This window comes from Bufo gargarizans, chromosome 2, assembly GCF_014858855.1.
Source record: "Bufo gargarizans isolate SCDJY-AF-19 chromosome 2, ASM1485885v1, whole genome shotgun sequence".
Lineage (NCBI taxonomy): Eukaryota > Metazoa > Chordata > Amphibia > Anura > Bufonidae > Bufo > Bufo gargarizans.
The window spans coordinates 612,064,260-612,088,671 of record NC_058081.1 but is presented as its reverse complement, the minus strand read 5'-3'; the positions used below and the strand labels follow the sequence as shown (position 1 = coordinate 612,088,671).

At 48.8% G+C, this 24,412-nt stretch overlaps 1 protein-coding gene across 2 annotated transcripts in view; it reads right to left on the bottom strand.

Moving 5' to 3' along the window:
* UBE4B (ubiquitination factor E4B) overlaps positions 1–24,412 on the bottom strand; it is an 87,083-nt gene that overhangs the window by 9,236 nt on the left and 53,435 nt on the right. For both annotated transcript variants that reach the window (XM_044282046.1, XM_044282047.1), the window contains 18 exons: positions 23,413–23,527; positions 23,216–23,299; positions 22,901–22,957; positions 22,585–22,701; positions 22,312–22,410; positions 19,524–19,637; positions 19,237–19,435; positions 18,905–19,043; positions 12,249–12,348; positions 11,913–12,040; positions 11,679–11,777; positions 11,285–11,520; positions 10,530–10,656; positions 8,822–8,966; positions 8,464–8,598; positions 8,180–8,371; positions 7,801–7,975; positions 2,017–2,163 (listed from right to left, as the gene is read on the bottom strand). In XM_044282046.1, coding sequence (XP_044137981.1) covers positions 2,017–2,163; positions 7,801–7,975; positions 8,180–8,371; positions 8,464–8,598; positions 8,822–8,966; positions 10,530–10,656; positions 11,285–11,520; positions 11,679–11,777; positions 11,913–12,040; positions 12,249–12,348; positions 18,905–19,043; positions 19,237–19,435; positions 19,524–19,637; positions 22,312–22,410; positions 22,585–22,701; positions 22,901–22,957; positions 23,216–23,299; positions 23,413–23,527 — 2,408 coding nt within the window. The remainder of the gene's footprint in view (positions 1–2,016; positions 2,164–7,800; positions 7,976–8,179; positions 8,372–8,463; positions 8,599–8,821; positions 8,967–10,529; positions 10,657–11,284; positions 11,521–11,678; positions 11,778–11,912; positions 12,041–12,248; positions 12,349–18,904; positions 19,044–19,236; positions 19,436–19,523; positions 19,638–22,311; positions 22,411–22,584; positions 22,702–22,900; positions 22,958–23,215; positions 23,300–23,412; positions 23,528–24,412) is intronic.

Sequence of the window (24,412 nt, the reverse complement as noted above, 5' to 3'; positions counted from 1 at the left end):
TGTATGCTCTTTGAAGTGACAATTATCTTAGGTTTTCCTATCGCCCACCTTTGATGGCGCTGTGCCCAGCTCTGAGCCGACCCCGCTCAGCAGCTGCCAAGGCTTAGAGGGAACACTGGTGACAGGTCCTCTTTAAATGGTTGGCATGATACACTACATCTCCCCTGCAGTTGCAGTAAGTGCAGTACATAACGTGGAGACCATATACACAATTCATACCTTCTTGGGGTGGATGTTTAACTTTACCTGCTAGCAAACATATATATTTAATTGTAGGAATGAAATGCACCCCACCTAGAGTCAGTTGGTAAGTTACCACCCTAATGAAAGCATCTCAAGCTAAATTAAAACGGTTATACATAAAGGTGTGCCATAGAAACACGACAATGCTTTTTCAGGAGTCTATTATGGGACGGGAATTCCACACCCTTAAGTGACAATTCACAGAGCACCACACTGCTAAAACTAGCAATACTGGCCACACACAGAACAATATTAATTTAACAACATAAACTCTTCTAATATCCTAACACCGAGGCTGAAAAGCTGTCCTGAAAACGTCTAAATGCACATGTCTGTGGTTCTATGCTGTGTATATTTCAGGACAGGACTGTAACCTCTAGATGTAATGAAAATGCTTTAATTCATTCATGGTAATATGTCAGAAGATCTTTATGACTCAAGTCATCAATATTTCAATAATGGGGTCTGACTCCTGGCATCCCCGCAGATTAGCTGTCAGGCGAGTACTGTGGTCTCTTCTTCACCCGCTGAATGGGGGTGAACTGCAATACCAAGCACAGCTTCTATACAATGTACTGTGATGTGCTTGGTATTAGGGTTGTCACGATACCCAAATATTTTGATTTGATTTTGATACCATAAAAAAGTATTGCAATACTCAATACCATGTAAAAAAACTAAAACACCAAAAAAGCTGCATGCATTCAGCATTTTATGTAACGTCCGGGCCATAATAGAACAGTCCTATCCTATTTTTTTGGGTGGGGGAATAAGGTGACAAAAAATAAAATGGTGAATCGCGTGTTTTTTTTAAAAAAAAATTCTGTTACGGCGTTCACCGCATAGGAGATTTTTTAAAATATTTTAATAGTTTTGACTTTTTCGGACGCTGCGATACCTAATAGGTTTACTTTTTTATTGTTTATATGTAAAATTAGGAAACGGGGTGATTTAAACTTTTAATATTTTGGTGTTTTTAAAACAAATTTGATTTAATAACTATTAGCCACTTTAGCCGAGGGCGGTACAACATGTTTTCTAAAAGATACTAGGCTGCACAGTAGCGCAGCCTAGTATCAGAAAACAGCAAATCCCAGTATCGATCAGAGTGCAAAAGTATTGATTGAGTATTAAAAAGGTCAATACCCAGTGCAACCCTACTTGGTATACACTGTGAAGAGGCACAACGGCCCCTTTCAAACAGAAAATGCTGGGAGTCAGGCCCCCAATGATCAGATACCAAAGACCTGGCCTGAGGATTTGTCATCAATATTTAAATCCCAGGCAACCTATTGAAAGAGCATTAGTCCTGTAACGTCACCTACTATTAAGGCTGGGTTCACACTTAATTTTTGCTATCCAGTGAGCATCCCTTTGTGCATTCATCAACTTTAACAAGCCAAAAAAATTGTTTCTAAAGAATGAACGTTGAACTTCATTTTACCTGCTTTTAGTCATTGAATTTATTACACAATAACTGACAGACTACATTATAGTAGGTAACCAGTGACAGAAAGCAAGTCAAATGGAGTCAGTTTCATCTGATTACATTTAATGGATGCAATAAAGGATACGTCTGAATACTATTTACAACTTTCAAATGTATCCCCTCGCGCAGAATGCTCAATGGACAGCAGAAACAAAGAGTGAACCCAGCCTAATGCAGAAATGAGGAACCCTATTAAAATGTGGTCTTCCTGTGTAAAAAAGTGACCTTTGAATATTTACTGATTCAAGGAGAGTACGGACTGTAGGGGGCAGTAAACGCCTTACCTGGTTCAAGCATGTTTTCTGTGAGTGTTTGTCTATTGAAGGGATCTGTAGATGAATTAAGGAGGTGTCTCAGAATGATTGACCTGTCCATGATGGTTCCAGATGGCAGTCTCACCGGCTCAGACATCAAAGTATCCATCAGTGGATCTGGATGTGAAGAAATAAAAATATTTTTTTTTAATTAAATATGTAAATATCCCAATTTTTACCAACAGGTCGTGACTAGTATGTACCCTGATTGAAGTTACAGAGTAGTAAAATATGCAATTACAATAAGGGACCATTATTGCTGATGACAAACAGGCAACCTGGGGCGACAGAATCTGACCATACATACCCCTCTGTGGCAGGGAAAGGTTTGCTGCCACTGCAGGGAAAAAACGAGATTTTTGTATAACTTGCCAGTAAAATCTCTTTCTCGCTCTTCCTTGGGGGACACAGGAGACCTTGGGTATAGCTCAGCTCCCTAGGAGGCGTGACACTAAGTGAAAACTGTTAAGCCCCTTCTCAAGCAGCTATACCCTCAGCCTGGAGAGAGAGAGACTGCCAGTTGCGTGTCCAAGTAGTGAGAAAAGGCAATGACCAACAAAGTGGAACCAACAAGTCAGCTACCCAACAGGGGCAACCAAACCGTAACCTGTAGAACAAACCAACGATGGGTGGGTGCCGTGTCCCCCAAGGAAGAGTGAGAAAGAGATTTTACTGGTGAGTTATACAAAAATCTTGTTGTTTTCTCGCCCATTTCTTTGGGGAGCACAGGAGACCTTAGGACGTCCGAGAGCATTCCAAGAGGGGATGGACCACAGCCCAAGGCCAAGCAACCGTAGGCATCAAGAAACCGCTGCCTGGACTCGAACACGTCCGGGTGTAGCGATCACTCGCCCGGGTCGATGGTGGTCCGGCTGAGGAAGTCCGCCTTCTAGCTCTCAACCCCTGGAATATAAAATCGCTGACAGGGCCGGAGAGGCACCGACCGCTCTGGTGGAATGAGCGGTGAAACTGAAAGGCGGAACCTTGTCCTTGGCGCGGTAAGCCTCAGCAATAGCCAATTTGATTAAGTGGGCGATAGCCGCCAACCTCTTGCGTGGACCCTCCGGAACCACAAAAAGAGTCAGTGCGCCGAAAGGAGCCAGTGATCTCCAAGTAAATCTTCAAGGCCCTAACAACGTCCAAGCGGTGCAGTTCCCGTTTTCTGTAGCTGGTCTCCCCAAGATCAGCCATTGTTTTGTTTGGAGTAGTCTCCAAGGCATTGCTCCCGGTTAGCCAGAATCCTACTCCACACTGATGAGGGGCAACACCCCTAAACAGCTGTCTGTGGATGGATAACTGGCTTAGGTCTTCCCAGTCACATCCTTAAAGCTTGTAAAAGAGCGGGATCTTGACATAGGGGCCACTTAATATGGTGGATTTGGTATCTCTGTAATGGGGACACCACTTTGCTTGGTTTTCTTTCCTTTGAGGGATATCTGGCTATCACTGTGTTGAAACCCATAACTGGGGCTCCACAACTATTTTGCATATTACCGTTCCCGGGGGTGGGAAGGGGAGGGGCACAGAGAGGGGAGGACGATGTCCTCATTGAGATGAAAGGCGGAGACCACCTTCGGAAGGAACGGGACAGAGAACAGCTTTATCTTGGTGAAAGACCAGAAAAGGCTCAGAACAAGAAAGGGCCGCCAATTCGGACACCCGTCTGAGACGTGATGGCCACAAGGAACACGACCTTACAGGACAGAAGTTGTAGGGAGATCTTCCGTAACGGCTCGAAGGAGGAAGCTTGGAGCGCCGAGAGCACAATATTCAGGTCCAAGGGTGGAATCTGGGAACGGGTACGGAGGAACCGAGTGAGCCACTCCTTGGATGAAGGTCTTGACAGGTCCGAGAGGGGCAAGGGGACGCTGGAAGAGGATGGACAGCGCCGATACCTGACCCTTCAAGGAACTGAGGCCCAGCCCCAGGCCGGACTGGAGGAAGGACAGAACCGTGGGGAGAGAGAAGCGGAGAGGGGGAACGCCCAGATTCTCGCAGAATCCCAGGTAAGACCTCCAAGTCCGATAATAGATCCTGGACGAGGCAGGCTTCCGGGCGCGGATCATGGTGCGAACCACATCTGCGGAAAATCCCCGTCTCATCAAAACGGCGGTCTCAAGAGCCACGCCGTCAAACGTAGCGACCTTAAATGCTGGTGGAAGATCTGTTCTTGAGAGAGGAGATCTTCTCCGAGAGGCAGCGGCCACGGCTCATCTCCCAGGAGCAGCATCAGGATGGCGTACCAAGACCGGCGAGGCCAATCTGGAGCGACCAGGATTGTGGGAATGCCTTCTGCCGCGATCTTCCGAAGAACATACAGAATGGAAAATTCTTGCCACGGAAGAACGAGGGCGTCGGCACCGTACGCCCTTGGATCCCTTGCCCTGGCCAGGAAGGTGGGAAGCTTGTGGTTGAAGGAGGCCATGAGGTCCACATCCGGATGACCCCCAACGAAGGCAAATGGACTCAAACACGTCCGGGTGTAGCGATCACTCGCCCGGGTCGATGGTGGTCCGGCTGAGGAAGTCCGCCTTCTAGTTCTCAACCCCTGGAATATAAATGACAGGGCCGGAACGTTAGCTTCCGCCCAGAGGAGAATGGCGTCGGTGGTAACCACCAGCCAGGTCATTGGAAGGAAGGATTTCCCCTGGAGGGGTCCGCAACCACCAGTGGAGGGAGGCCCGAACTCAGGGCGGTAGATGGAAGGGCCGGTCCAGACTCTTCGGCGACTTGTCCCAGGCAGAGAGGATCGCCCTTTGAAAGGTGCGGGAATGAAACTGTGCGAATGGAATCGCCTTAAAACAGGCAACCATTTGCCCCAACACCCGCATGCTGGATCAGAAGGACGGGCAGCGGTGGAGAACATTGCGAACTGACCGGTGGAGGGCCAGACACTTGTCCGGTGGAAGACGGACCTCCGCCACCTCCGTATCCAGCAGCATCCCCAGGAAGATCAACCATCTGGAGGGGGGTCAGGGAAGACTTGGGACGGTTGACAAGCCAACCTAACTGTGCCAGGGTCTCCAGAGTGAGGTCCACGCTGGCAGGATGTCTGAGAAAAGAAGGTGTGCCTTGATGAGGACGTCGTCCAAGTAAGGCAGCAGAAAAACACCCCTGGAGTGGAGCAAGGCCAGGACAGGGGCTAGGACCTTGGTGAACATCCGAGGAGCCGTCGCCACTGCGAAGCGAAGGAAACGATGGTGACACCGAACGACCGGAACGTGGAGGTAGGCGTCCTGAATAACGATTGACGACATAAAATCCCCCTTCTCCAGGGAAGCCAAAGCTGATCGGAGGGACTCCATCCGGAATCGCCGAAGGCGGAGAAAACGGTTTAGCCGTTTCAGGTCTAGGATCGTCCGCACCGAGCCTTCTTTTTTTGGGGACCACAAAGAGGTTCGAGTAAAACCCTTTGAACCGGTCCGACGGAGGCACGGGAGCGATGACCCTTGTCCAGTAGGGTGTGAATGGCTGCGGAGAAGGCAGCCGCACACTCTGGGTCCCGCGGAGAACGGGACAGAAAGAAACGATCCGGAGGGAGAGACGCAAACTCGATTTTGTATCTGGAGGATACAATTTAGAGCGCCCAGGAGTCGGAAACATGAGCCAGCCAGACTTCCCTGAAGAAGAGGAGGCGGCCCCCACCCGGGAGGTGGAGGCGTACCTTCAGGCGGGGGACTGCTTGGCCGTGGAGGGGCAGACAGCCTGTGACTTGCGCCAGGTGGGCTGTCCCCGAAAAAAGGGCTTCTTGCGTCTGTCTTGGGAGGGGCCAGAGGAGGAACCGGCTGCGATCGAGGCCTGGAGGACCGAAAACGGGATGAACCAAAGCGGCCTCGAGAGGCGCCCTTGGTTCTGGACTGGAGAAGATGGGTTCTCTTGCCACCCGTGGCTTCTGAAATAATCTCGTCCAAATGGGTCACGAATAAACGGGAGCCCGTGAATGGTAGCCCAGTAAGAGAACGCTTAGAGGCAGCGTCCGCCGCCCAAACCTTCAGCCAAAGCTCTCTCCTGACAGAAACAGCTAGGGCAGACGAGCGGGCTATGAGGGAACCCGCATCGAGAGAAGCCTCGCAGATGAATTTTCCTGCCTGAACCATCAGTTGAGCTAAGGATTGGAGATCCTGAATGGGGACATCCGACCCCAATTCCTGTTCAAGCTGGGAGCCCCATTTGGAGACCGCTTTCCCCACCCAGGCGGAGGCAAAGTCCGGTCTGAGGGCTGAACCCGAGGCAGCAAAAATGGCTTTGGAAAGGGACTCCATAGAGACAGTCCTCGGTGGAATGAAGCGAGGAGCCGTCTGCTACAGGAATGGCCGTGCTCTTAGACAGACGGGCCACAGGAGGGTCGACCTTAGGCAGGGACGCCCAAGTGGCAACACAATCAGCTGGAAATGGGTAACATATGTCCAGCTTTTTGGGAGCGGTAAAGCGGGCATCAGGGCGAGCCCAAGCTTTAGAGACCACTGAAGAGAAGTCGGCGTGGAGAGGAAAAAACTTTGGATGCCTGTTTGGAGCGGAAAAAAGACACGCCGCCCTGGCCAGTGTTGGGAGGGTCATCGTGTATCTTAAAGGTATCACAAATGTTAGTGATGAGGTGACCCACTGCAGAGGCTAGTTTGGACAGCAGTGCTGAGTCCATGTCCTAATCTGAATCCGCCAGATCTCTCTTAGAGGGAGTGTCCTGTGGGGAGGAGAGGCCCAACTGAGTCCGCACACGTGGCGGAGAGAGACGCATCTAAGGAGGATGCGCACTCTGTCCTGGAGCGCTTTTGAGAGTGCCGGGCCCTGGAGGATTCACTGAGAGCGAGGGAACCAGTGGGGGCGGCAGAAGCGGAAGTCCCGGAGGGTGCGACAGGGGGTGTGGCAGCCTGTGGGGTAGGCGTTTTGTCTACAAGGCGGCCTACTATGTGGGTGAGACTTTCCACGGCCTGGGACAGGGATCTAGCCCAGTCAGGCGGTGCAGAGGGAACGGGGGGCGGCACGGCGGGTGGTGGACCCTGCATTAGGGCCTGGCATGCTGAGCAATGTGGATCAGATTGTCCACGCGGAAACTGTTCTCTGCAGGCGGTACAGGCATGGTACCAGGGCTTAGGGGCCCCATGCTGGTGATGCCAGAGGTATAAATAACCCAGGAAGAGAGGGCCTATACCTAGGCTAGGGCCACTGGTGCTAGGAGGGGTTAACAGTCCTACCAGGAGAGCCTCAAAGTGACGGAGCAGCAGGAGCAGGCAGCAAAGAAAAGGTGACACCATGAGCAGCAGAAGCGGCAGGTGTCAGCGCTGGACGGCTGGAGGTCCCCAGAGGTAAAGGAGGCAGCAGCGGTGGCTGGCAGGTTCCTTGTCCTCAGCAGACCGGCGGGAAGAGAGCAGAGTGCGAGAAGATAGGCCACGCGACCCCGGGAGAAACAGAGCGGTCCAGGCGTCTCTGTTGTCCCTGAAGAGGAAAACAAAAATAGATCAAAAATAAAAAACGATAAGGAGAACCAGCCCTGCAGAGCAGGGAGTGTCTTGCCTCCTTGGACACTAAGCAAAAAACTGGCAGTCTCTCTTTCCAGGCTGAGGGTATAGCTGCTGGAGGAGGGGCTTAACAGTTTTCACTTAGTGTCACGCCTCCTAGGGAGCTGAGCTATACCCAAGGTCTCCTGTGTCCCCCAAGGAAATGGGCGAGAAATTTATTATTACATGCCAGCCACAACTATTCATAAGAGGGTACAGCAGAAAACACAGAGAGAGGAAAGGCCGAGGATTATTATACCTCTGAACTCATCTGGAGCATCACTATAATCGATTTCCGCCCGAGCATTCCGTGCCACAATCTCCTCCACCTTCTCCGCCAACAGCTTGAACTTCTCAATTGCAATTGTAGATTTAATTCCAGCCTTTTTCATTTTGGATATCACCTCTTCAAACAGATCTTTGCTGTAGGATCTCTGGGGAAAGAGCACAATGGTCATTGTCGTTTAATTCTATGACCTGGTTTATAGTCACTTACATTGATATGTATACGTTAAATGACGGCAGGAGGTTAAATATAAATACATTATTGAGTGCCCTTTACTAGAACAACATCCCTAATGGCCAAAGTAAAAATTCATATGTATGATCACCACAGTTCAGTTAGGCGGTACACTGACCTGGTCATCTGCTATTGCCTTTGCAAATCGAGCACAGTCTAAATGCAGGTAGATATCCGTGAGCTGATCCAGAAGTTTCTTTGGTTCAAATCCGTACTTCTCTGGGTTTTCTACCTTCAGGTCTCGACACTTCGGTCCGCATAACTGCTGCAAGTTAAAATTTAGCATGGCAGCTAACCGGGGTCCAAGCTCCTGCAGGAGAAGGAAGCCGAAAATAAATCAGCAAGGATGAACAGTAAATATAAAGAAAACCGTGAACAGAAGGCTAGAGGCACAACACTCACAGGTCTCAAGAAAGGTTTCTGCACTTGTTTGGTAAGAATGTGGAACATGTCAACCGTCTCAGTGGCTAAAGCAAGATAGGAACGGGAGACACGTTCGTCTTGAGTCAGCTGGGACTGACGGCTTTGCTGCTGATCCTGAAAAGAAAATACTGGTTACAAACCTGTGCAATTGTATGATAATTAGTTGTAACAACTTATGAAAATGAAATGACAGGTCACTACGAAGCATGAGCAGATGATACCTGAACTAGAAATGGAGGTTACTTACCATAACTAAAATGTGCCTCACCCAGCTCTGATAGCCGCGTGACAGATCCACCTTACATATGATATTAGGGAATTGCATGCTAAGACTAACCCGAGGAAGCTGATCCCAGTGTTCCTTGTTCCTCATCTCTTCTTGCATTTCATGGATTCGCTTCAGGGACTCCAAGCTCTCATCCAGCAGGAAGGTGGTGTCATTAATCAGCATGTTTATGTAGCGTACAAACTGCTTCCCCGAGCTACAAATACAAGAGCAAAACAGAAACTGTAAATCGAAAGCATCACATCTAAATGGGTCATGGCACAACAGGAAAAAGGAGATATTATAGATACATGCATATAAAAATACATAGACATTTTATTTTCCATAAAAGCAGTGCAAACACTCGGTTTTGTTAAGTTTATCACCTTTAAATTTTTCTAGTAATAAAGGGAATTCCATTATTACTAGTAACACCAGGATAATTGTGTGAATGACAGCCACTAAACTTTGCATCCAATCTCCACAGTTTCCTATTGCTAACACATAACTATATGCATTGTCATAAAGGCTGATTAAAATGGTTTTCCAAGACTTTAATACCAATGACCTATGCTTTGGATAGATCATCAGTATCTAATCGGTGGGGGGAGGGTGACAACCAGGACCCCTGCCGATCAGCTGATTGAGAAGGCACCGGCACTCCTGTGAGGGCTGCGGCCTTCTCCCTGCTTACGGAGTACAGAGCCGTACATTGCATAGCGCCTGTGCTTGTATCATAGCTCAGCCTCATTCAATTCTATGAGGCAAAGCTCTGCGTAGGCCATGTGACCGATGAATGTGTCGTCACTGGCCTAGGAAAAGCTTAGAGAAAGCTGTGGCGCTCTCAAGAGTGCTAGTGCCTTCTCAAACAGTTGATCGGTGGGGGTCCTGTGTCATCAGTATTAAAGTCTAGAAAAACCTCTTTAAGCATCTTGAAAAATTTATTGGGATGTTAAAGGGGTCCTACAGAGTTACAAAAAAACAGCATTTCCCCCGCCCCCCCCCAAAAAAAAAAAAAACAGCACCTCACCTGTACCATCAGTTGTTTGCAGAATTGCCAGGCCCAACCCATGGATAGGACTGGATAGGAGCATACTCTTGTATGCTAGTACATTATGCTCTGTGCCACTATGACACAGACTGCTGTTAGAGTACCACTTAGTGTGCCTTAAAAGCAGGGTTAATGATCCTTTCTAGGTCCCCAAAGCTGATTGTACAGGAGTAGTAGTCACCCGATCAAAGGACGGAGTCCCCTTTGAACATGCCATGGTCTGTTTACCATAGAAATGAAAGAGTTAAATGGACAGGGTTGGATGCACTCATTGAGGGGTTAATAAGATACATAAAACGTGTATATCTAGTACAAATACAGTGGAAAGGGAAAAAAAAAAGTGGCACGAGATACTGACTTAAAGGGGTAGCTCCATTTAAAAAAGCATCTTGTGCCCACTTACCACAGGCTGGTCATCGGTAGTCAATGCTTATGCTCAGTAAAGACTACAGCTGAACTAAAAATCAATGGATGACACTGCACAGAGTCTTCTGTCTTGACCCCCTTTAACAAAGAGTATCCATAACAAGCTCAGTGATTCAGCGTGCCTCATGCTAATCAATTCTTCTCCAGCAGTGTGTCCTGGCCAATGAGCAACTTCTCTGTAAGAGCGTCTTCTGCTCTCAGCAAGTGGAATCACTTTATCGTGGGCTGTTTGGTTATTTTCCATAAAAAGACAACTCATACAATTTAAGCCAATGTTTGTGGTTTATGTACTGAGCCACTCACTTGAATTCTTCCATAAAAGTGCCATGATGAGCTGGATTTTGCCAGAGGCTTTTAAAGATGGTGCTTATGTGGTAGCGTATGGTGAACTTATCGTAAAACTCGCTGGTAGCGCCGGTGTGTTCGACATCTACAGAGAGAAGCAGAGACTTTCACTCGACTGAGGAACAAGCCAAAGAGTGTGCAGTTCATGAAACACAGCGTCGCTTCGGAAAAACATGCCAGTTCCCTGGAGCTGCAGATGAGCTGGAGGTCGTGAGAGAACCAGAGAAAATCTGATTTTGCAAGTCAGCTTAGCAGAACTAATTTAAGGAATCACTCTTGCAAAAGACATGAAAGAACTGTCTGAATAAACACAAGGTCATAGCTTGCAAGGCACATGCATTTCTCACATTCCTGCCCATTAGCTACTGGGGGAACAGCTTGGAGGTCCTTTATTCATCATGTTCTCTGTTAGATTTAAAAAGCTTTTTACTTATTAAAGTCTTTGTCATACGGTGTCATAGGACATGCGCTCACATCATCAACTCTTAACCTATACTTTGCTCTGCTGTTCAATGGGGATGTCTATAAAAGAATAATGCCTGTGCAAATCAACAGGATACAATGTTAGCACATAGAGCCATCTATTCAGTTCACTGTACCCCACTGTCTTATTGCACTGAAACAGTTCATAACTGGGTGCAATCCCAAAACAAGTGGAAACAACTGGGGACTACACACCGGTTGAAGTCTAGATGTGCTACACTGTCACTTACCTGTGTAAAACTTCATGAGGGAGGGCACAAGGAGTTTGGTTGACAAAGGGTGACCTTCGATCATCTCGAAAAATTTCTGAGTCCGATGCTGGATAGCTGGATTAGTTACAAACATAACCTCCACCAGCTTGGCCACAAGGTACGGGTTTCTGATATAATTCTGGTTGCATAGCAGCACCACCAGGAACGTTGCAACATCCTGTGTAGAGGACTCAAAAAGAACCTGAGGAGCATATCTGGAGAAAACCCAAGAAATGAGCAAAGCCACCAGCATGATGTTAAAAAAAAAAAAAAAAAAAAAAGTAACAAGAACCACATGTATAGACAACAGGCATTCATAGAACTAGTACACAAACAGTATCCAAAGGGAACCATTGGCAAATTGTTGACTTACTGCACAATAAAAAATAAAAATTCGGCTACATCTTCTACATAAAACTCAGGCAGTGCAGCAAATATCTTGGGAATGTCTGGGCTTAAAGGCAGCGTTATACTGAAAGAGAGAAAAATAAGAGACAGAATTAAGTTAAGAACATGCAATGCAAGATTAAATGTTCAGAAATCTAAACATCATGATGCAACAATGGATGCAATTCCCACCAGTCGCTGCTTCCAATGTGAAACTGACCTTGGGTAAGCAGGATCCACCATATGTAACAAAAGCTGTATAACCATTCCATAGAAACTGAGGCATCTTCTGAGAAAGTTTTCATCCAGTAAACCAGCGTCGGCACAGGCCTTACAACGTACCAGTTTCTGCAGTATGAACAAAAGAAAGAATCTATTAGCTATCAGTGCACTGAATTAATTGCGGCTGATACAGACACACAATAATAATGTGCAAGGTAAATGCTTATAACAACTCACATAAGACCACCAATGCAAAGAGGTGAACCATGAACACCATTCTCTCAAACAGAGCTTTCTGTGCAATACAAAATACTCTGCAAAGAAGTGAACGAACCTTCAGCTGGGTTTTGCAACGTTTCAGCATCTCTCTGTGTCTAGCAGCAAGCGGTGAATCTTTCCACTGACTCTCATTGTTCTTCAGCTCTTCCACCGTCCTAGCATTAGTTAAAAAGAAAGGCAGGAATAAGAAGATGTTTGCAGAAAATGTATGAACCATGAATATGTCAATACATCATAATCCAGACTGCATCCAAAATACTCTGCTGCTGTCAATATAAGAGTACTGTCACTCCATGTTTACAGCGTAATGCTCTTGTATTTCCATACAAGACCATTTACCGCCCATAGGCTCCCATGTTTGAAAAAAGGAGATTTTTGTATAACTTACCAGTTAAATCTCTTTCTCGCTCTTCCTTGGGGGACACAGACCTTGGGTATAGCTCAGCTCCCTAGGAGGCGTGACACTAAGTAAAACTGTTAAGCCCCTCCTCCATCAGCTATACCCTCAGCCTGGAGATAGAGGCTACCAGTTGCGTGTCCAAGTAGTGAAAGGATAACAACCAATAACGGAAACAACCAGCCAGCAACCCAACGGGGCGCCAGACCATAACCCTGTAACCAAACACAGAAGGGTGGGTGCTGTGTCCCCCAAGGAAGAGCGAGAAAGAGATTTAACTGGTAAGTTATACAAAAATCTCCTTTTCTCGCCCATTTTCCTTGGGGGACACAGACCTTGGGACGTTCAAGAGCAGTCCAAGAAGGGAGGGACCACAAACCCAAGGCGGAACACCACCAGAGCATCAGGAAACCGCTGCCTGCAAAACCAGGCGGCCCAACGCAGCATCCGCTGATGCATGCGTATGCACCCTATAGAACTTTGTGAAAGTGTGCAGAGAGGACCAAGTGGCTGCTTTGCACAACTGTTCAGCCGAGGCCCGATGCCTCTGCGCCCAGGAAGCTCCGACTGCTCTGGTGGAATGAGCAGTGACGCCAAAAGGCGGAGGTCTGCCCTTGGCTCGATAAGCCTCAGACACCGCCAGTTTAATGAAACGGGCAATAGCCACCTTGGAGACCGCCAACCCTTTGCGCGAACCCTCCGGAACCACAAACAGGGAGTCCGTGCGCCGAAAGGACCCGGTGACCTCCAAGTAAATCCTCAACGCCCTGACCACATCCAGACGGTGCAGTTCCCGTTCTCTGGGGTGGGAAGGAGAGGGACAGAGCGACGGAAGGACGATGTCCTCATTGATGTGAAAGGCGGAGACCACCTTTGGCAGGAAAGTCGGGACAGGCCGAAGCACAACCTTATCCTGGTGGAAGATCAGGAAAGGTTCGGAGCAAGAAAGAGCCGCTAACTCCGACACCCGTCGGAGAGACGTGACGGCCACAAGAAAGATGACCTTGCAGGACAGAAGGCGAAGGGAGACCTCCCGTAAAGGCTCGAAGGGGGATGATTGGAGCGCCGAGAGCACCACATTCAGGTCCCAGGAAGGAACTGGAGGGCGGTACGGCGGAACAGAGTGAGCCACCCCTTGTAAAAAGGTCTTAATTGGCCCTAGAGGGGCCAGGGGACGCTGGAGAAGAATAGACAGCGCCGAAATCTGACCCTTCAGAGAACTGAGGCACAGCCCCAGGTCCAGACCCGACTGGAGGAAGGACAGGATTGTGGGAAGAGAAAACCGGAGAGGTGGGATGCTCCGGGACTCACAGAACCCCAGATAGGACCTCCAAACCCGATAGTAGATCCTAGAGGATACGGGCTTACGAGCCCGGATCATGGTGCGGACTACGTCCGCGGAGAAACCCCGTCGCGTTAAGACGGCGGTCTCAATAGCCACGCCGTCAAACGTAGCGAGCCTAAATGCTCGTGGAAGATCGGTCCCTGAGAGAGAAGGTCTTCCCTGGAGGGCAGTGGCCACGGTGCGTCTGCCAACAGCAACATTAGGTCGGCGTACCAAGACCGGCGGGGCCAATCCGGGGCGATTAGAATCGCGGGGACGCCCTCTGCCGCGATCCTCCGAAGAACCCGTGGCAGGAGGGGAAAAGGAGGAAAGACGTACAGAAGGGAGAATTCGCGCCACGGAAGGACGAGCGCGTCGGCGCCGTATGCCTTCGGGTCCCGTGCCCTGGCCAGGTATAGGGGGACCTTGTGGTTGAATTTGGAGGCCATGAGGTCCACGTCGGGGCGACCCCAGCGAAGACAAAGGGCTTCGAACACCTCTGGGTGCAGGGACCATTCTCCCGGGTCGATGGTGGACCGGCTGAGGAAATCCGCCGCCCAGTTGTCCACCCCCGGGATGTAAATCGCAGATAAGGCCGGCACGTGCGTCTCCGCCCAGAGGAGAATGAGGGTCACCTCTTGCATCGCTGCGAGTGCCTCCCTGATGGTTTATGTATGCCACAGCCGTGGCATTGTCCGATTGGATCCGAACAGGGTGGCCCTCAGCAGATGGGTCCAGTGTCTGAGGGACAGAAGAATCGCCCTCAGTTCCAGAATATTGATTGGAAGTCTGGACTCCGATAGAGACCAAACGCCCTGGACGGACCGGGGAGGGAAAACCCCCCCCCACCCCCGTAAGCTGGCATCTGTGGTAATCACCAGCCAGTTCAGTGGAAGGAAGGACTTCCCCCTTAGAGGGATATGCAACCACCAGCCGAGGGAAGCTCGAGCCAGGGGAGGCAGAAGAAAGGTCCTGTCCAGACTCCTCAGTGATTTGTCCCAGGCCGACAGAATTGCCCTCTGAAAGGTGCGGGATCGGAATTGTGCGAACGGCACCGCTTCGAAACAGGCAACCATCTTTCCCAACAACCGCATGCTGGATCTGAGGGAAGGGCGGTGATGACGGAGGAGACTGCGAACCGACCCGCGAAGGGCCAGACGCTTGTCCGACGGAAGGCGGACCTCCGCCAACTCTGTATCCAGGAGCATCCCCAGGAAGATCAGCCGTCTGGAGGGGGTAAGGGAAGATTTGGGGTGGTTGATAATCCAACCGAACCGCGTCAGGGTCTCCAGAGTGAGTTCCACACTGCGGGATGTCTGAGAGAAGGAGGGTGCCTTGACCAGGATGTCGTCCAAGTATGGGAGAAGAAAAACACTTCTTGAACGTAGAAGGGCCAAGACAGGGGCCAGGACCTTGGTGAACACTCGAGGAGCAGTCGCCAGACCAAAGGGAAGGGCGACGAATTGGAAGTGATCGTCCCCCACCGCAAAGCGCAGGAAGCGGTGATGACATGGAGCAACCGGAACGTGGAGGTATGCATCCTGAATGTCGATTGAGGCCATGAAATCCCCTCTTTCCAGGGAGGCCACTGCGGACCTGAGAGACTCCATCCGGAATCTCTGCAGTCGGAGAAAACGGTTCAGGCGTTTTAGGTCCAAGATCGGACGCACTGAGCCTTCCTTCTTGGGAACCACAAAGAGGTTCGAGTAGAACCCCCTGAACCTGTCCGTCGGAGGCACGGGGGCGACGACACCCTTGTCCATTAGAGAGTGAATGGCCGCGAAGAAGGCGGCCACTCGTACGGGATCTCGCGGAGGACGGGATCGGAAGAAACGGTCTGGCGGAATGGACGCAAATTCGATTTTGTATCCGCAAGATACAATCTCGAGCGCCCATGCGTCTGAGATGTGGGCCCGCCATACGTTCCTGAATAGGAGAAGGCGGCCCCCCACCCGGGTGGGTGGGGGCGCACCTTCAGGCAGAGGGCTGCTGGCCTGTGGGAGCCCGTGCAGGCTGGGACTTGCGCCAGGTAGGTTGCGTCCGAAAAAACGGCTTCTTGCGTCTATCCTGGGCTGGGCCAGAGGAAGAAGAACTGGCCGCGGGTCTAGACCCGGTAGGCTTGCGAAAGGACCGAAAACGGGACGAACCAGCGCGACCACGGGGGGCGCCCATTGGCCTGGACTGGGGGAGGTGAGTACTCTTCCCACCCGTGGCCTCTGATATAAGTTCGTCCAGACGGGTTCCGAACAGGCGGGAACCCGTGAATGGTAGGCCGGCCAAAGAGCGTTTGGAAGCGGCGTCCGCCGCCCAAACCTTCAGCCAGAGTTCCCTCCTGACAGAAACTGCCAGGGCAGAGGAACGGGCAATGAGGGCACCCGCATCAAGGGAGGCCTCACAGACGAATTTTCCGGCCTGAACAATTAGTTGGGCTAAGGAACGGAGGTCCTGAACAGGGACGTCCGACCCTAACTCCCGTTCCAGTTGCAAACCCCATTCAGAGACCGCTTTGCCAACCCAGGCGGAGGCAAAGACCGGTCTAAGGGCCGAACCAGAGGCAGTAAATATGGCCTTGGAGAGGGATTCCGTACGACGGTCCTCAACAGACTGGAGGGAAGATCCGTCCTGTACAGGAATAGTAGTGCTTTTGGACAGGCGAGCCACGGGAGGATCAACCTTAGGCGGGGATGTCCACGTGGTCACAGAATCCGCTGGAAAGGGATAACAAATGTCCAGCTTTTTGGGTGTAATAAAGCGGACGTTAGGCCGAGTCCAAGCCTTGGATACCACAGAAGAAAAATCAGCGTGTATGGGAAAAACCTTGGAGGCCTGTTTGGGGCGGAGAAAGGACACGCCGGCCTGTTCAGAGCTGGGGGGGTCATCGTGTAGCTGAAAGGTATCACGGATGCTAGTGACAAGATGCCCCACCGCGGACGCCAATTTGGACGGAAGCTCTGAGTCCATGTCCACGTCCGAATCCGCCAGTTCTCCCTCAGAAAGCGTATCCCTTTGAGAGGATAGACTTGACTGAGCTCGCACGCATGGCGGAGAGAGCGAAGCATCTGGAGAAGATGTGCGCTCAACCCTTGAACGTTTCTGAGTATGCCGGGCCCTGGAAGATTCGCTGGGAGGCAGGGAACCAGTGGGGGCGGCAGAAACGGTAGTCCCAGCGGGTGCGACAGGGATTGTGGCAGCCTGCGGGAGAGGCGGTCTATCCACGAGACGGCCCACTACGTGTGTAAGGCTTTCCACCGCCTGAGACAGAGACCTAGCCCAGTCAGGGGGTTCAGAGGCACCGGGGGGCGCAGCGGGAAGCGGGCCCTGCACCGGGGCCTGACATGCAAGGCAATGCGGCTCAGATTGCCCACGCGGAAAAAGTTCCTTACAGGCGGTACAGGCATGGTACCAGGGTTTGGGGGCACCTGTGGGATCTGACATGCTGAAGTGTGGTTGTACTCTAATATAGAGACCACAAAGGGTTATAGCAGCTATGACCAGGAGGGTTAGGAGAGGGTTAACTGTCCTACCAGTGCCTCAGAAGAACGTCAGGAGATGGCCCAGATCAGCAGCAGCAGAGAAGCAGTGAACAGCAGTGAGCAGCAGAGAGCGCCCACAGAAGCCGAGCGATGTACACAGGAGGTTAGAGTCCCCCACCGTGTCCCAGCTTCCTGTCAGGAGTGAGGAAGCGCGGGAAACCTCAGCAGAAAGCGCGGGGAACAAGCTCCGCCCCCTCCAGCGCTTGAAATGTCTCCTGTGAAGGAGAACGTAGCTCCGCCCCCAAAATGACGCGCGGAAGCCCCGCCCCCTGCCGGGACCGCTAAGCCCCGCCCCCCGTTCTCGGCGGGAAGGGGGAGAGAGAGAAGAGAAAAATGGAGTCAGCCCCGATGAGGGGGAGGGGGGGGGGGGGAGAAAGATAGCAGCGTGGGGGGGAAAAGCGTGGGGGTGCTGAGGATGCTGCTGTGCTGCATTGTCCTGCAGATGAGCGCTCAGAATGAGCGACCACGGGTGCCCCCCTTACCCAGAGGGGTAGATGCTGCAGATAGGGACGGGGTATGGGCTGGAATAGCCATCTCACCGTGCGACGTCTTCACCCTCAGTCCTTTCCAGCAGGGTCGCCCCTTCAGCCACTGGCACCGCAGTGGCAGGAAGCTGGAAGAGGGGCTTGGCGTGCGGGCGACCCCCTAGCTGGCGGGATGTAGGGGAGCCATTGCTGCCCAGATCCTCCTATTGCTTCTGTGGGGGAGGCAGCAGTGCAGATAAGTTGGCACTGGCGCAGCTCAACCCCGGGAGAGCAGAGAGGTCAAATGCGTCTCTGGTATCCCTAGGAAAAAATAAAATAACAAAATTAGAAGAAAAAGTAAAAATAACAAGGAGAAAACAGCCCTGCAGTAGCAGGGAGTGTCTTGCCTCCTTGGACACTAAGCTAAAACTGGTAGCCTCTATCTCCAGGCTGAGGGTATAGCTGATGGAGGAGGGGCTTAACAGTTTTACTTAGTGTCACGCCTCCTAGGGAGCTGAGCTATACCCAAGGTCTGTGTCCCCCAAGGAAAATGGGCGAGAAATAAAAATACTATACTGTGGGATATACATTTTTCCCTGCATTCCTCTGTACGCAATAGTGCAGCAGACTGAGAGAGTGTACTAATCTATACCATTTCTACAAAAGGTGAGAAAAAGACAGACACTCTTCTTGGGTCCACTGTGTGAATGGGGACCTACGGGTGCGCTTCAAGCATGTACCAATAGATGTCACAGCCCATAACGCAAACTGTTTAAAAACTGTACAATCCACTCTGAGGTGGAGGTAATGAAGATAATCCTACTTCAGAGGCTAGTCAGATCAAATGTAGTAAAGTGTCAGCTGCATTTAAATAATTAGGATGCAATGGCTCAGAGTGGATGATTTATCTTTATCTTCTTTATTTTTAAAAGGGTAAAACCCTGTTCAAATGACAAAAAAACACATATACATCTACACAGTAGAACTGCTTACCTGTTCAGTTCCCGGATGGCCCTTAATCGACGTATATAACGGCGGCAGCTAGGCAGGATGGCGAGATGATGAGCGTGCAAGGTCAGAAAGAAGCACTCTGTAGGAAACTTGGGCTCCGAAAATGAAGAAGCATCTTGACCTACAAAAGTTGATTTAAAAAAAAAATAAAAATAATACTTCAGAGTACATATGCAATCCACTCTCCTCTGATAATTAACTGTTGTAGCCATCTTTAGAGTGTTAAACTGTTTCATTCATTAATCTACAAATATCTATGGTTCCATTATGATAGGAAATATAAGAACGGCAACCTAATAGGATATGACACCTACTTAGTTCTGTCATCCAGCTGGTAACTTCCTCCATTGAGGCTTTGATACGGGTCTCATCACTGGGCAGTGATATACGACATTTTGAATGGAAAATATACATAGGGTCCACAGTCTCCAGCTTAATCTTGGTGCTGAGCTGCTGTAGCACCCACAGGAAATTCAGCATGAATCCATCAGTAGACACCAGCCTGTCATCTGTCTGTGTTGTACAAAAAAATAAATAAAAAAATCAGAGCTAAGAACACTGCCTTGTCCTATAAGGAAGGACATCGTGGAAAGAACTGTACCTGCATCTGAGCCTTTTTCATATTGCGATTAACTATAGCAGCCATGTAATTCAGAGCAGATTCTCGGGTCTCGCCATTCAGCAACACGCTGTGTAAAATCTTGAACAACTCTTGCTAGAAACAGGAAAAAAAATAAGATATGAAATATTAATGTGACCTATTATATGTTGAGACTGAACAGGAAAATAGATCACTAAAAGAACCGCGTATCCCATTAGTAGTTAAATACCATCCTTGGACTCAAAAGATAGGAGCAGCGGTCAATAAACACTGGCATTTTCTTTCTAGATCATATCCACAAATAGTGGAATTCCAACAGCCACCTATGATGTGTTAGAAAAGAGCTGATAATATTAAGGACAGAATTGTCAGGGCTGACATTGGTAGTAATAAGATTGAATTGAGGCCGAGTGTACTTTCCTCTCCCAAACAAGGAACATTTCCATGTTTAAACTGTGTAAATTGCTCGAGTGTGATAGGCACATGTTTTACCCAGCCACATTCAGATGAAAGTATACCAGTACGGGGCATGTTCACATGTGACAGCCAATATGTAGTCATAAATATATATATATATATATATATATATATAAGTCCAGTGGGAGCACCAACCAGAACGTGGGTGCACGGTCCTGTGCAGGGTAGCGGCAATCCCCAATGGTATAGGAAACGAAGAAGTAGGACTGCACTCCAAAATAGTGATCAAATCAGCAGTAGTTTATTCACCCATAATATGGCAAGTCTTGCGACGTTTCGGCTCACAAGAGCCTTCCTCAAGACATACATATATACTCAAATGTCCCTGCGGTTTATTGTACGTAGGTGAAACCTCTATGAGAATGAAAGACAGGCTGAGCAAACACAAGTCCACCATAAAGAAAGGTCATTTATTACTGCCTATACCACATCATTTCCATCAGCAGAAACACACTATAGCACAATTACGTTTCCAAATCATCAAAGGTGTCCCATTACCTCGCCGGTGGGTGGATAGAAATAAGTTGCTACTTAAAAGGGAGGCTTACTGGATCCATTGGTTACAAAAAATTGAGCCAAGAGGCCTCAACCGTGATTACAACGTGTATGGTTTCCTATGAACTAAGTCTCTAACACTATTTTGTTTTTCTTTTAGCGGAATTGAAATATGGTACAATTGTGAATTCTAACATACATCATATGGACTTTATCTTTACGACATGTGTTGTCGGTGTGCCCCTTTTTGTTTATGTGAATTTTTTTGATGCATTTTTTCACTTGGGGGCGGTGTTTTCATACTGACATCAGTTCCCTTGTATTTGGGCGGTTTATTTAAATGGGTAACTACTGGTATGTGACAAATAAATCAAGCATCTAAAAAGCTACTTCGTGCGAATGCCAGTCCTTTCTATGTTGCTATTATACTAATAAGTCTCAAAATTTAATTTACAGAGAAACGGCGCCCTCATGTGGTCAAATTGTTCAACCTGAACACTACATTCTAGAGGACTTGTCACCATGAAATGCAATCAGTAGCAGCATGTCATAGGGCAGGAGAAGCTGAGCAGGTCGTTATGTAGTTCTGGGGGAAAAGATTCAGCAAAACTTGTAATATATTCATTTAAATCTCTGCTCTTTCCGAGTTCAGTTGTACAAAGGGGATGTTTTATCTGTGCTTGATAGCAATCCCTGTATAAATGTGAATACATAGATAGCTGTCAGTCACTGGTAGGAGGGCCCCCAAGTACAAGGGGTTGTGCTACTGATATAAATGTAACCTGCCCAAATGATATCGCTGTTACATTACTCTCCCCCCAAATACTGCCATTTATCAAAACTGCCTTTTTGTAAAGTTAGTAGCTTACCACTGGGCCCTGTGGCAAATCTGTTTAGAAATGCAATTGCTATAGGTTACATCCTGCATTGGAGGCGTGTATTTGTAGGAACAAGGGGTGTGGGTAGTGTCACATGATCAGCTGATGTCAGAACACATCTCACTGCCCTAAGGCATGATGGGACAGCAGACACATGGCAAACCAGGAAGTGCGATTGAAGCATGGGGGATAAGAGAAAACTGCAAACAATGTAAAAAAAACACTACAGAAGGAGGAATGGGAGCTAGAGTAGTTAATGAAAATAAAGTAGTTTATGGCACAACCCCTTTAAATGTATAGATTACAAGTTTCGCTTTTCCCATAGAACAATATATCTGCTCTATAATATGCTGCCTGCAGATTGCACTGCATTTCGTGGTGACAGGTCCTCTTTTAAGAGGACCTGCCTGCTTTCCTGATATGGTCTGTTTAAGTAAATCCTTGCATTCCACACATAATGATTTTGAAGCATCTTTTCATATAACTCTCCATTGTACCCAAACGTATGGATAGCTGACAACTGGGAATTACAAGGTGGATCTCTTTCCCCGATACTGTCCAATTAGTGCTGCTAGCATCAGAATATGTAGGGACACAAGGCAGAGTCCTAAGAATAGATGCTCTGCCCAGAATAGTTTTTTCATGGGAAGACAAGTATTTACCAAGACAGACCGGTCAGGAAAGGTGACCGGTGCTCTTTCAGAAGTAACATCCCATATGATAGGCTTGATATCAGGCCAGTTTCTCTGAAATAAGAGGCTGTCTCAACATCTTCAAATGCTAGGAAGGAGAAGAACCCCCCCCCCCCCCCCCCCCCCAAAAAAACAAAAAAAAAATATATATACTATAATTACTTTACAAACATAAAAAAAGAAACTTCACACACTGTTGAGATGTACTAGTATCAACATAATACTCTGACAGCGTACAGTACTCACCCGTGCTGACTCCAAGTAATGCTGAAGAGACTGGCTGACGACTCGGGTGTTTTCTAGAGTAATCGTAGGACCAGAGAAGTATTTCTCAACAACTTTATTCTGTAGCGGGATAGAGAAAGTCATCACAATGATATAATGAAGGTGGAAAATCGTATGTGATCTGCCACATCGAGGGGGTAACGTACTCCTGATCATTCGTACGTTAATAAACATTTGAGGGACTTCAGTGAAGGTGCAAAATGTAAATCTCACAGAAAAGCAAAAAAAACTTACATCATCCTCGGCAAAGACAGAAAGGCTGAAGAAAGAACCAAGATAAGACAGGCGCTGCAGCTCTCGGCCAGTTGCAGGGCTCAGAGGCTTGGGTAACCAAAGGGGCAGGGAGGCCATCTTAAATGCAAAGGGGTGTATTTAGGCATCTCATCTCATCTATACTCATAGTGATTCTTAAATATGGAAGTCACTGCTCACAATCTATGAAAGGTTCCACTGTTTTTAATTTAGTCAGCTATTACATATCTGAGACGCTTCAAAACTCACTAAAATACTAACGAAAATGGTTAAAATGAGCGTTACAGTAATTACTTACCAAGCAGCAGACAGGGTGAGTCTTTCCAAACTTAATCTCACACAGTTCACCTAAAGCCTGCAGAGAGGACAAGTAAACACATCACTGGACGCCAAGAACTACAATTACCAATATTCACTGTCCATCACCCCTAGTAACAGCGGCTACAAGGCAAATGGTGCACCCACTGGTGGCAAAGCGTCCTATGGAAAACAATGATGAGAGAGCTGGAGACATGTAAATGCACATGGTCTTTCCAGTTCGGTAATGGTGAAGTGATCTGTGCCACCATTATTCCTGGGTAAGAATGTACCTGGGCTTGCGCAAAGTCCTTACCATCAGTGGGTATTTGAAGTTGTCACTATCCAAAGAACAATCTTTAGCTGCCAGAGCCAATCCTTGCAGAACAGGAATGAAGATCTACGCACACAAGAAAAAAAAAAAAGGAAGAAGATTTATGGCATCTTTGTTTCTAGGGTTTCACCAGACTGATCTACAGAACTGAGGGATAAAGTACTCATCACTTATTTTACCTGTTTGAACACCTCCTCGTCCTGGTATGTCGTCCTTACAAGTTCTTGGATGAAGCCATATGGCAAGTTCCTACAGAGCATATATGGCACCAGGAGAGACTGCTGCTGTACAAACCTGAAACAGAAATAGCATTACAGGATATTTAGTAATTGCAGGCTAAATGTTAAAATGCAACATTTAAATTGTTTTTGCGACAATGCATCTGTGCTCAACTGATTTTGAACATACAACTTCTTTAAAGGGATTCTGTCACCTCCCCTAACCCAAAAAACGATTTTAAAGCAGCCATGAAGCACAGCTTACCTGGATTAGGCTGTGCTCTTTGATCTTGTAATCCGTCCAGCAGTTTCTTCAAAAAACAACTTTTATTGATATGCAAATGTGTCCTGAAGGTTCCCAGAGGGGCGTTTTGTTCATCTTAGAGAGCCCAGTACCGCCCCTCTTACAGTGCCCAGCCCGCCTTCCTTGCACTGTCTATCCGCCCCCAGCCTGCCACAGCCTCTCCTCCCTCTCGCCGAACGAACTCTCGCACAGGCACAGTACCCACTGAGGGCTGCGCCTGTGCGATCAGCAGGAGACTGAGGGCAGGAGCTTCATCCTCGTCACTGGGCATGCGCCGAGCCTAGTGACGTCCGATGCTCGCTCTTCCCTCAGTCAGCAGGGAAGAGCGAGCATCGGACGTCACTGGGCTCGGCGCATGCCCAGTGACGAGGATGAAGCTCCTGCCCTCAGTCTCCTGCTGATCGCACAGGCGCAGCCCTCAGTGGGTACTGCGCCTGTGCGAAAGTTCGTTCGGCGTGAGGGAGGGGGAGGAGAGGCTGTGGCAGGCTGGGGGCGGATAGACAGTACAAGGAAGGCGGGCTGGGCACTGTAAGAGGGGCGGTACTGGGCTCTCTAAGATGAACAAAACGCCCCTCGGGGCACCTTCAGGACACATTTACATATCAATAAAAGTCGTTTTTTGAAGAAACTGCTGGACGGATTACAAGATCAAAGAGC